Source organism: Charadrius vociferus, unplaced genomic scaffold (assembly GCF_000708025.1).
Source record: "Charadrius vociferus isolate BGI_N301 unplaced genomic scaffold, ASM70802v2 scaffold477, whole genome shotgun sequence".
NCBI lineage: Eukaryota > Metazoa > Chordata > Aves > Charadriiformes > Charadriidae > Charadrius > Charadrius vociferus.
Genome location: NW_009649449.1, coordinates 3,627,270 through 3,639,667, shown reverse-complemented (window position 1 = coordinate 3,639,667; position 12,398 = coordinate 3,627,270). Strand labels below are relative to the sequence as shown.

At 43.3% G+C, this 12,398-nt stretch overlaps 1 protein-coding gene across 2 annotated transcripts in view; it reads right to left on the bottom strand.

Moving 5' to 3' along the window:
- The window catches only part of MIB2 (mindbomb E3 ubiquitin protein ligase 2), a 31,277-nt gene that overhangs the window by 7,275 nt on the left and 11,604 nt on the right, over nt 1-12,398 (bottom strand). The window contains exons 4-11 of one of the 2 annotated variants that reach the window (XM_009889601.1): nt 10,138-10,332; nt 8,697-8,839; nt 6,455-6,562; nt 5,124-5,228; nt 4,219-4,381; nt 3,091-3,224; nt 991-1,139; nt 192-348 (exon numbers count right to left, since the gene is read on the bottom strand). In XM_009889601.1, coding sequence (XP_009887903.1) covers nt 192-348; nt 991-1,139; nt 3,091-3,224; nt 4,219-4,381; nt 5,124-5,228; nt 6,455-6,562; nt 8,697-8,839; nt 10,138-10,332 — 1,154 coding nt within the window. The remainder of the gene's footprint in view (nt 1-191; nt 349-990; nt 1,140-3,090; nt 3,225-4,218; nt 4,382-5,123; nt 5,229-6,454; nt 6,563-8,696; nt 8,840-10,137; nt 10,333-12,398) is intronic. The other variant, XM_009889602.1, reaches the window with a different exon arrangement.

Sequence of the window (12,398 nt, the reverse complement as noted above, 5' to 3'; positions counted from 1 at the left end):
AGGAATACTTCCCCTGTGCAATGTTCTTCAAACGTTATGAAGGAACAAATGGTGTAAGACATAAAGAAGCACCTCCCTGCCTCAGAACAACCAACCAACCAACCAACAACAACAAAAAAACAAACAAAAAACCCAAATGCACACACACCACCACCACCCCGCCTCGAAATCCCACAAAACCCAAAACTTACTGGGAGGTTGACATCACAGTTGAGCTCACAGAGGGCCTGCACCACTTCTGTGAATCCTTGACTGACAGCAACATACAACGCTGTGCACTTTGCATTGTTTAATAGGTCTGTGCTGGCTCCTTTACCAATAAGCACACGGGCAACCTCAGCTTGGTTTCTGATTTAAAAACAAGGAGTAAGACAGATCAGATTCAATGCTGTGCAGACAGTAAATTCTTCCTCCTTGCAAGGCAACAGAACTTCTGGGGTTTTGTATCCTGTTGACCTCATCCCACCTCCTCCTAGTATTACAAAAAGAAAAAAAAACATCCTACAACAAAACCTTCTTAATTTGTACTCTAGAATCTGCTCTCTCTTTGCTTTAAATTAACAGGAATCTCTCAGTCTTAATGGTGAATTCTTCTGTGGTAACTGACAGCACAATTCAACCTTTCATCTTGCTCTGGAAAGCATGTACACCTACAGAAACCAACCAAACTAATACCAACCAACCCACCCACTCCCACATACCCCTGAAAAAAAAAAATACAACCACAAAAACTACCTTATCACTTTTTCTGATTCCCCCCCAGATTTCTACCATGGAAACTGACCTAGCTGTGGAGGTTAAATTAGTGTACTAAGAAACGCACCTGTGGCCCTGAAGCTCAAAGGCCAACTTCTGACATAAGGCAAAAATCAGAGAAAAGCCTCCATCAGCCACAGACCCTTCACATAGACTGCCCATTTATATCTCCAAACATCCTTTTGCAGCCCTTTAAGTCTTGTATCGGAGATAGCGAGAAGAAAGATACCCTACCCAAAAGCTGCGTAGTGCAGTGCTGTATCCCCCTCTTCATCCCTTAGGTTGACGGTGGCATGTGCCTGCAGCAAAATCTTCACAACATCCAGATACCCCTGATAAGAGGCAATCTGCAGGGCAGTTCTGCCCTGGTTCTTTGCGTCGACCTACAGGAAGGGCCGAGACACAGCAAACAGCTTGGTTAGGAAAGACCTTGCCTTGTGTTCAGGACTTGGCTCTGTTCTAGAGCAGGCCTAGCAGGGTGGAAGTCACGAGCTGCAGAACAGCTGCAGGCTCAGAAGCGCTAAGCAGAATTTGTCCCCCATTGGCTCCACTTTACGTACATTAACTACAAGGCTGACCTTGTCTCAGAACATTTCTAAAGGGGAAGGGGACAGCACATTTAGTCAAGAAGGGAGAAGCGAGCAAACAGAGCTGGAAGCCAGGGTTCTAATTGCAGCTCTCATGCCAAATCCCTCTATGTCTGCAAGCAGAATGCTTCTTGACATCTCTGCCAGCAGTTCCTTTCCCAATAGGAAAATGTGTGAGGAGATCTAATTAGCTTTGCATAAGGCTTTGAAGGTGCCAAGTCCCCACTGTTCTATGTTACTCCAGGTACTTTACTGGGCACAATGGCTGGAAGGTATATCACACTGTCGAAGTGCTGCAATGACAGTGAGAATTAAAGGGACTGAAGAACAAAGGCTGTATGAGAGGCAAGGAAAAAAAAATGGTAAAGAAGCTACTGAAATCAGTGAGATGCTAAGGAGAAGAGATGAAGGAGCTAGCAAAACCTCAGCAGACTGGCAAAGAAAACAAAGGGCTTTTTTCCCTGAAGCTGGTTCTATGCAGCAGTCAGGAAAGCAGAACAGGCAAGACTTCCCTTAATTCACTCAAAATGATTGGTGAGTCATTTAGGCAAGGAGGCGTTAGAGGCCACTGTGTTATTCTTCCATTTTGCAAGAAAGACAATGCTGATAAGCTGGAAAGTCCTTCGCAAGCAATTCCAACTTGCACTACTCAGCGAGCCTCGAAACCAGCCTCCTCGTGCTGTATGTAACACTCTAATAGAAATAACTAATTTATTAATATAAATATTAGAATAGAAATAGAATATAGGATAAAAATAGAAATCTAATAAATATAACTAATAACATAAGGGATTCCTGACTCTTGGCACTTTCTTATTTGGGATAAATTCGACAATTGCAGGTATTTGTCTATTTCTCCCATCTCCAGAGGTCCCATTAACTGTGTAAATAACGAACTGTAATAAATACCAGACAACTAACCACTAAATCAGCTTCACAGGGGCTCCTTCAGAAGTGATCCTAGTCTTCCTGGTTCACACATCTAGGTGCTCCTGGCAGCCACGCAGACACAGCCTCAACAAAATCTTTGTTTCGTTACCAATACTTTGCAAGGACGCTGCTGAAATACTGGTTCTCCTTTTTTAACCTGTTTATAAACCCTGTACCCCTCACTGAAGGAGCCTGAACCTTCAAACTGGCAGCGTGAAAGAGCAGTGATTCGAGTAGATGTGATCCTAATAGTTTGGCACTCCGCAAGTACATAAATTGTTCAGCAACAAGTCAAGCCCAGTCCTCTGCTCCAGTCAGACATGAGATAAGACACTGCACAGACACGCACGGCATCAGGATCTGGGCAGCTTGTCTCTTTCCTGATTCCAACAATTCCATTTCGCAAGGTCATCTAAGGACAGACACATTCAGGCAGACACAACCCATGGCTTTCTTTTCAAACAGAGGTTAGGTACTTGGACATCTTACTACTGTTTTCATATAGATAAATACCTCTCCCCCTAATTCTATAGGTACAGCGTCCGTACACGAAACCTGGGAAAAGCTAACTCTGGAAACATACTGTAAGGACTTAACTCCAGTTCAGGTTTAAAGCCACAAACTGGAGCACATTTAACATAGAAATTTAATCCTGAATTGCAGCAAAACATTTTTCCATCAGTTAGGAGCTAATACAAGGTCTGAAAAATCTATTATTTTTCTCCCATCTTTTTCTTTACTTGACTACAAAATTTTATGACAATATTTTAAAGAAGAGCAACAAAAAGTAAACATTCAGGAAGTCTTCAAAACTTGCCTTGTCTGGGTACTTCTGAAGGAACTCCCGAACTTTAGCTGCGTTGTTGAGTGCTGCACAAATGACCAGGCACCCTGCATGCTCTGACTCTGTCTTCTGGGACAGCAGTTTCTCCAATACAGTAATCAAGGTACCTGGTAGGAATGAGAAACAGCCACAGGTTAAAAGGGGCAAAGAGCACGTGTATACATGTGTGCAGCTGTATAACCACAGTATGGGCCTGCTGATCCTCTAATATTTAGCTTGCACAAAGGGCTTTACAAATTCGTGGCTTATAGAGAACTTTTGCTTTACAAGCCTGATGTTTTAAGAACCCAAAAGACGTGAGACCACGCTACAGAAGACCAACACAGAAAAATCACTACTAAAAGGCAAATAATCTGAAGAGGAATGCCTGGTTTTAGAAAGGATGCTGCAGGGAAGAAATACAGGTCCTTTCAGGTGGGCTCTCTAATTACAGACTTTTGAGCACTTGAGAGGACAGAGATGTTACAGGTCTCCAGACAGAGGAAAGTTAAAAAGCTTGGGCTCGTATGCAAGTTCTCCCTGAAGTCTAACTTGAGCAAACAATTGAAGACCCATCTACACAGCAAAACAAAAAAAACCCGGCAGGTCTGTCCTCTCTCCAACATGATCCAGACATCTAAAGGAAATAAGTACGGTGAGGCTACAAAAAATTTTATGAACAGATGTGCAAAACAGACAAAATCCCCTCTACACGTTGCATGATCCCAAATTCAACTTTGGGGTGCACTGGGCAAAACAGTCGTTGATTTGACAACACTTTCACACAAGGACCTGGGAATATTTCACAAGCATTCAAGAATTAGTATCCTCCAAGAGGAAACGCAGCAAGATGGAACAGGAAATTGAGACAGATCAAGGCAGAAGCACATACTGAACCTAGGGCAGTGCTATGGTTAGCATTCTTGAGTCCTAAATTCTGTATTTTCCTGTTAAGACCAGCTTTGCTTCCCCAGTTAAGGCACAGCTTGGCTTTGTAGCTCCGTCCAGGGAAGAACAGGCAGCTGGAGTTTAACACTGTCCAAAAAGCGTTGCTGTTGTTACACCAGAGCAACCATTTCACAATCCCTGACAGATCAGACATCTCTATTCTCACTATCTCACTTTTTGATTCCTTTGCATTCTCCGTTGTCATGAGGTTTGCTTCCTCATCTCTCTGATAGGCTGTCAGGCAAGCTGGGTTAAACGTCCAGGACTGCCCTCCAACCGACACTCGTAAATCTCCATCCCCATAGACTTTGATCACTTTGCCGATGTGCCCTAGGGTCTGCAACGGAAAGAGAGAAATGCTTTTTAAAAGGTAAGATGCAGCATGCTTTGCTTCTCAGAACCAATGCAATGCTTCTAAGAGTGGTTTTGCAGGCGGCACTCCTGCTGTGTGAAAAGAAGCACCGAACAGTGACACACTCGCAGACAGCTCCCACTTCAAGGACACCAGAGGGTTCTCAGCAGTTTCTCTATTACTGGTTTTACATAAGAAGGGTTTCCCAGACACATTACAAAAGTCTGGAGAGGAAGGTGGTGAAACAACAAAACATAGTGTGAAGAACGCTGAGAGGACTGATAAAATTGGGACTACGAAAGGTTTCCTCCGTGCATTTAATTGCTCCCGGAGGACACCTGTACCCTGCTTTTTAGCCATACTGGTCTGATCAGACCATTTTTCCACTTGGACACTTTCCTACCTCGTTCCAGAGAATTAGGGTGGGCGTAAGAGGACTGGTTTACTTTGGTTAGTGAAATCCCTTATCTGAGTTACTGGTAGCCAAACCCTTTGTCAGATTCCCCATCTACCCGCTTTGCTTTGGGCGCTGCAATAGGACTGTATTACCGATAGCCAATAGCACTAGGCAACATTTATTTTGCAAGGCCTCAGCAGTCCCAGAAAGGTCTGTGCAGTCACTGACCAGCAGTAATACTGGAAGGCAATGCAAGCTTAGTCACTATTACTAATTGCTTGGGAAAACTCAGGAAGTTACTGGACTGTCCTGGAACTGGCGCGCACTCACAGGTGCCATTTCATCTGTCCACTCCCCATGACCAGGTTGGAATCGCTTCACTGTTTCCATATCATCTATCACCCGGACAACATCACCAACCCAAAAGGTGTTGAGCTACAAGAAAAAGAAAGTCATAAGCTTTTGGGGGATGAAGCCAGGGAGGGGAAAAAAGCGATTAGCCCCTCCACCCCCACCCTCAGAAAACCCAACCAACCAAGAAGCCCATTGACTCAAAACCCGAGGCATTACAAAACATAAGTACGGCTACCAAGAAATCTGTAATCGCTGCATTGCAAAATAAACATAGTCTGAGGGCTGGGGTATTTCTGTTTTAAGCCAAGTGCACATTTAAGTAGGGAAATAATTTGGGACAGAGCATTTTTCTTCTTCTTTCTTCAAACCATTTATAATTAATACCAGTATAAAGTACACATGGAAATTTCCTTGGTTCATCTACTCACTATACCTGACTTGGCACTGGAGATTTTAATTCACTTTAATAAGGAAGTTAAATCTGTTTGTTATTTAAAACAGAAAAGGGAAACCAGAGTTTATCTGTACTGGTAACTTGCCAGATGCTCCCTCTGCTCACTGAGTTAAGAAGGGAGCACTGTCAAAACACACTTTTCAAAGCAGACTAATTCTGCACAAAACAGTCTGACACTGCATTGTACATTGGTATTGGAGTTTTTAGCATTGTGACCTCATTCAGCTCTTTCAGAATTTTGTAGTCTTCCAGCAGCTCCTTCTATACCTATTAGCCCCATTTCTAACCATCCACATTTCAAGTCCTCAAACCTCTGGGGGAGGCCAGAGGTAAGAGCTTTAGAAATGCAGACACAAAATTCAAACAGCTGGATTAAAGACTCGGGTCATCCAGAAGAATCAGAGAGAAGAGACACAAAGAAAGATGCAAAAAGGAGAATAACATGAAGACACAAGAACAAGGAAGAAAGCAAAATCAAATGGTAACGATGTGGAAGAAGGTTCATCACAGATGAAAGGTAGCTGCAGAAGGATGAGCAGTAGGTCTACTGTTAGCGCTCTTATCAAAAAAGTTGAAATTAAGAAACAGAATTTACCTTAAGAACTTAAAACATTTAAAATGCAGAGGTTCATACAACTGGACAGCCTAGTAGTCCAACTCCCACTGTCTGCAACCATCTGTCTTAGCTCCGATGGCTTGCAGGAAACTCTGCCTAGAACTACTGTGTTTAGAATAGCAGTATACTTCTCCAGCGTTTGCTTGAGACACATGGTGTCCTAACACAGCAGGCTAAATTCACAGCTATTCCCTGCAGCACTCCTAGTTCTGGCCAAGCTCACCTATCAGCACCTACCTTAGTCAGAGCTCCAGGATGGAAAGTCCAGCGGGTTTCACTGTTGAACTGGACCCTCACGTCCCCTCTGTCCGTGATTCTGTGCACAGTCCCTGTCTGGCCAATGAACTTTTGATAAGAGGAAAAAAAAAAAGTAGGGGAAACCCCCTAAATAAATCACATTGCTTAATAGTGGGAAAAGCAGGCATCCCAGGCATAGATGGTTAAATTACCCACCATTTCCAATTCATAGACTAACAGTGCTCCCAAACCAGCTTTAAATGAGATGCAATCATTGTTTTTCTGCAAAAGGAGGGAAAGGCTGCTTAAGAAGCTCCTCTAATGTAGCAGCATATTGGGGGAGAAGGGTGATAGGAATACAAAGTGTGAAAATCCTTGAAAAAGCAGCACAAATTGTCCTTCTCTTTCCAAATGACAAAGGTGGGCAGAGATTACAACATTGTTCTGCAGTATAGTACCAGCAAGGCATGCTCCGCGAGGAAAAAAAGCGGTCATGGTAGAGGAGACTACAGAAAACAAAGTATAGTTGTGGAGTGCAGTATTCTGTAACTGTTGATTCTGGCAGGTCCTGAGCAGCTGATAGTTTTGAAGAAGACAAAACCTACCAATTTCTGAGATGAGAGGAAGTTACTGTTTCCCTGTTTAGTAGCCCTCTCCACACCTGCATTCACCAACAACAGGAATTCAGAAGTGCAGAGGTTTAACAACCTAGCAGACTATGTTAGCTACACAGCAACATTCAAAAAAATATAGCTTTGGTGACGAAGGCCTTAACTAGAATAAAAAAAATCAATAAAAAAATGCAGGTTATTTGGTTTACTGACTCAAGTGTAGCAGCCATTTGGGACACTTAGAATCATAGAATCGCTGAGGTTGGAAGGGACCTTTAAGATCATCAAGTCCAACCATTAACCTCCCCTGACAAAACCACTTCTAAACCATATCCTCAAGTACCACATCTACCCTTTTTTTAAACACCTCCGGGGATGACGAATCCACCCCCTCCCTGGGCAGCCTTTCAGTGAAACCCTTTCAGTGAAATTTTTTTTCCTAATATCCAATCGAAACCTCGTCTGCCATAACTTGAACCCATTTCCTCTTGTCCTATCACTTGTCACCAGGGAGAAGAGCTCAGCCCCCACCTCTCTACAACCTCCTTTCAGGTAGTTTTAGAGAGTGATAAGGTCTCCCCCTCAACCTCCTCTTCTCCAGGCTAAACAACCCCAGTTCCCTCAGTCGTTCCTCATAAGACTTGGGGCTATACACTTCCCTCCCTCTCCAAAAAGCCACTTTTATACAAGTTTCTAATACTGGCTCAGGGACAGGTCTTATTACTGTAATGGTGTAAAATGCGTAACCATGGTGTAATGTGATTTTGTGTTGCACTAAATCTACTGCACAACAGCAGTACTGCCTTCTTCAATATGTGAAGGTAATTTAATCTATTTTGGGCAATATCTGTAGACTATTAAAAGCCAAAAAAGTTGACTTCAGAAGAAATAAAAAGCACACACCTTTTAATTTATATGGCAAATTTATTCATTTAGCTGTTATCATTTCATATGAATGTAAGCTCACACAAATGTTCACAGTTCCCTGGAGACTTACTGCCATGATGGCGCCCTGAGATGCTAGACTACAGTAATAGGTGCCGCGTCTAAAAAAACCTCAGATAGTAAAGGAAGTAAAGATAGAACACAGGTGATAACAGACTGATAGCTCTTCAAACTAAAGACAAGACAACAGGCTAAGCTCCAAGAACATCATGTGGGCTGAGAAATTTTAGCCCTGGCCAGGGATAGAGCCCACTGTTGACAAAACACATAACTTTCATTAATAGTAATGCACAGTACAAAAGCAGCCAAACGGGGAATGGATCCAGAGGTCCAAGGAAAAGATCCACAGGTCATTTAAAAACAAACAAATCAGCCATCAGCTTTTTGCACTGGCTTCCAAGACCTTTAAGCAACTCTTTTGACCCATTGTAGACTCTTACAAATTATGCAGGGCTCCACAAGGCAATTCTCATACAGCACAGATTTGTCTGAGCCTAAAAAGAAATCTGACTACAGTGTCCTATCACTAAAGAATTTGTATTTGAGTTTCCATCAACACAATATAAATATAGAAGGTAACATGTTACACAAAGATGTTCTGGTAACTTCCTAGCTAGTGCCTACTTCTATAGCCTGAGTCAGTGATTGATACATTACCGAGAGAATAGGAGCAAGCAGAAGCATACCTCAGCCATTTTAGGATTCCAGCCACCATGGCCCTCCTGCATCTCCCGCAAGATGTCAATGTCCAGCAGGCATTTCACTTTGTCCCCATGCTGGAATGGATGCCTGTCCGTGCTTTCCTTCCTCTGCAGTTCAGCTGGCTTTCCTAAAGAGAAGAATGACACCACCCACATACATGCAGGATGCAATAACTTTGTGCTCATTTGGCTTTGTAACAAGGGTTGCAAATTAACATAGGCTTAATTGGGGCAGAATGGTGTAAACCCCTTTTTCTGTTGCGGAGCATGCCCTACACACTCTATGGAGCAGCACTATGCAGAGAGATCAAGATGATTTAGCTATAACTGGATACTGTTATGGGTTAAACGTGGGGTAGTTCTAACAAGACACAATTTTGTCCCTTCCCAAAGGGGAATGCCTTTGAATGATGCCTCTCATGACATGTCAGCCATCAGTAGCTGTTCTTAGCAATTCAGTCACCGAGGACTGTTGTTCAGCAGACGCACCCACACCGCACTTAAAATAAGTTCTCTTCCACAGGCAGCCACATAGCTTGCTTTGTCGAGTGCTTTTCCCTCCTAGCCTTCCTGCGTAGCGAGAGGCCATATCCCTGGAAATAAGTTCCCCATCCAACCCTTCCCTTCCCTCATGCTCTTGCCAAGCTGCTCAGGAAGAGAAAAGAATGAGAAAGACCTGATTTGGCTGCTTGCAAATTTAAGAACAGACCTATTGGTTTTCCTTCAGGGGAACAAAAGATGGCCCCTACACCTCATTTAAAAAAATACAACTAAATAACACCTTAGTAAAATTTGCTGCAAGTCCAAACCCACAAGTAATTTCCTTGGTTTCATTAGAGTTAAGAGGAAAGGTGGATTGCAGCAAGTTGCCAACATAGACATCACCTTTTTCCATGACTTTTTCTAATCTCCCTGCTGGGCAAGTATTTGGCAGCTCCATTCTCAGAAATCTCCTTTTTGTCACACTCCCCTTCAACACAGTTTTTGGTCCACCAGAACAATAATATTTACTCTCTAAAAGCACAGTGAACACCAGTTGGACCACTGCCTGCATGAAGAATGAAAAACTTTGGATTAAGAAAATCGACACTGGGTCGAATTCTCTGCTGACAGATGCAGCCCACACCCAAGAGAATGTCATGCATTTGCAGCAGCAAGAAGTTGCCTTGGCAGAAGATCCCTTCTTGGGGTACAGCTGTGGGCATCTGATGGTCTTACACAATCTTACCACTGAAAGGCCAAACTACTTTACTAATCACTCTGAAATAAAGCAATATGTTCACACACAGACCGCTTTTTTTAAATGGCACATATTACGTGGGAACTTTATAAAAACACCTGCTAATTTTCTGTCTTCCAACCAAAATGGTTTTAGTGTCAGGAAACGGCAGCGTGAAGCAGAACTTCTCAACTTGTCTCTACGCACCTAATTTTGGGAGATGCTCTTTGTAGTAAAAGCCACCAGATGCCTCCACAGTACATTTCAGGTCCACTTTTCCCTTGTGTCCAACTCTGTAGACGTTCGTGGTACCATCAGACCACGTGACGCTGGCCACACTGCGCCCGGTCTCTACATCCCAGCCACGAATATCAACCACGCGACCAATTTTACCTTCACCACCTGGTGGAAAGAGACAGGTAAAAAAGTGTCCAGCTTGCATTTTCACTGAGAGCAATACACAGAAACTCACCTGACACTGGGATGTTTACTGAGATATAGTTTAATGACATTTTTATCTCAACTAAGTAAAAAACCAAGGAGAAAATGTGTCTGTTCTCCAGCTATTCACCACAGAGGAGTAGGCACACAGCCAAAAGTCAGTAGATGAGGCAGGTGAAATTCTGACAGAGGTTGCTGCCAGGAAGGATTGCTGCAGGGCCCTACCATAGGCCAGTTTCACATGCTGAACAGAAGCACACAGGTCTGCTTCCCCGTCAGCATACTGCTGCCTGAAGCAGTGCCCTCCACTCAAGTGTTCTTCAGACACATGAAAGAAGGCAATCACACACACAAAAAAAATTATGTGGCAGCTCATACAACTTCCTCACAGCTTGTATGACTCACCTTGATCTGCAGAAGGCAAAAGAAATCTCAGTCACCTCTTAATTAGGGAAATTAAACCATGAGACAACTCAGTTTGAACAACTAGGAGAGAATCTCTACATTAAACTCACTGAAAGCCAGCCAGCTGTTTACTTTGGAATACAAATATGGAAAAGCTGAATTCTGTGTAGAAGCAGCCATTCCTCCTGGGGTACAGAAACACTACATGGCTAGGCAACACACAGTGTCATGGCACCACACTGTGGCAAGATAAAAACACAGCAGTGTTGTAAAATCCACCCAAGATCTCTAATTCTTCCCCAACACTGCGGTGCCAGGTGGAAGAACGTCAAGTAAAGTTTGTTCTGCTACTTCTCTTCACCCACTCAAGCAAGGAGGAGTACTATTGAAAAAACAATCCAGAACAGGAAGATATATTTGTGAGAAGGTAAATCTGGCTGGGCACATGGGACATACTCTCATCCAAGAGGAAACAGCCTATCAACCCTGAACCTGGTGACATGCAGTCAGATTTTGCAGATTCCCTACCTCACTCTGCTGCCAAGTCACTGTGTGAACTTGGGCAAGTCGCAGCACTGGTCCCGTGCTTTCCCAAACGGGGACAGCAACATCCATCTGTCTCACCGGGTGGACAGTGAGCTTTTAATTGCCTGCAAAGTCTGGGAATTTAACAGCTTAAAGGAGTTAACGTCCTCATCTAACCCTGTATCTATCTAAAAAGCACACAGACAAACTAGTGGGCTTTATTGTCAGTTCTATCAATAGTAAGAACACCCCTTTAGAGGGCTGGTCTGAGAATCAGAAAGTCACAATCTCTCTCGATTTTTACTGGAAGAAAATTATTTTTTTTAAATCCTATATGCCTTTAAAATCTCTTCCGAGAAATGGCAGATGGATCCCAGTTCTGTACACAATTCACACTGCAGCCAGTTACCAGATCAGCACTCCACCCACATGATATTATCCACAAAAATACAATTTAAGTTAACAAAAGAATTTCTGTGATGTAGCCTGCACAGCTATGCCTAAAAAAGCCTTCCAGGTTAGAACCCAGATCCTAGCAATAGGGCAGCTAACAGTAACTTTCATCTTTCTTTCTGCAGATAACCATAAACAACTGTCCAGTCCAAAATTAATCAGGATGACAGCTCTTAGAAAAGGAGGCTACATCCAATATGCAGCTGCTGACCATGGGAAAGGAGAGCCTCTGACGGTACCAATGTTCAAGTATGGGAACACAGTTGCTGTGTTCCGTTGACTACATTATTAACGTGGAGACAGGTTGTAGCAGATTGCTGTCCTCTCTCTGCTCTTTCAGTCTGTAAGAAACCTGGTAGGTATCACTGGCCTTGAATTAGTGCTTATAGTAACTTAGCACCAGTGACAAAAGAACTTAACCCCCTCACCCTGTTCAGATACTTTCTCTGCGGAGTGTTACAGCTTTCACTTCCATGGAGTTTAGACTCTGAGAAATGGTAGTAAGGAAAAATATGAATTCAATGAAAAAGCTAAAGTGACTGAAGAGCTGCCAGGGCCCACCCTGACCACAGCAGAGAAAAGTTTGGTCAGTTGGCAAATTTTGCAGTCAATGCTAATTTCTGCAAGGGGCTCAGGCAGCAGGA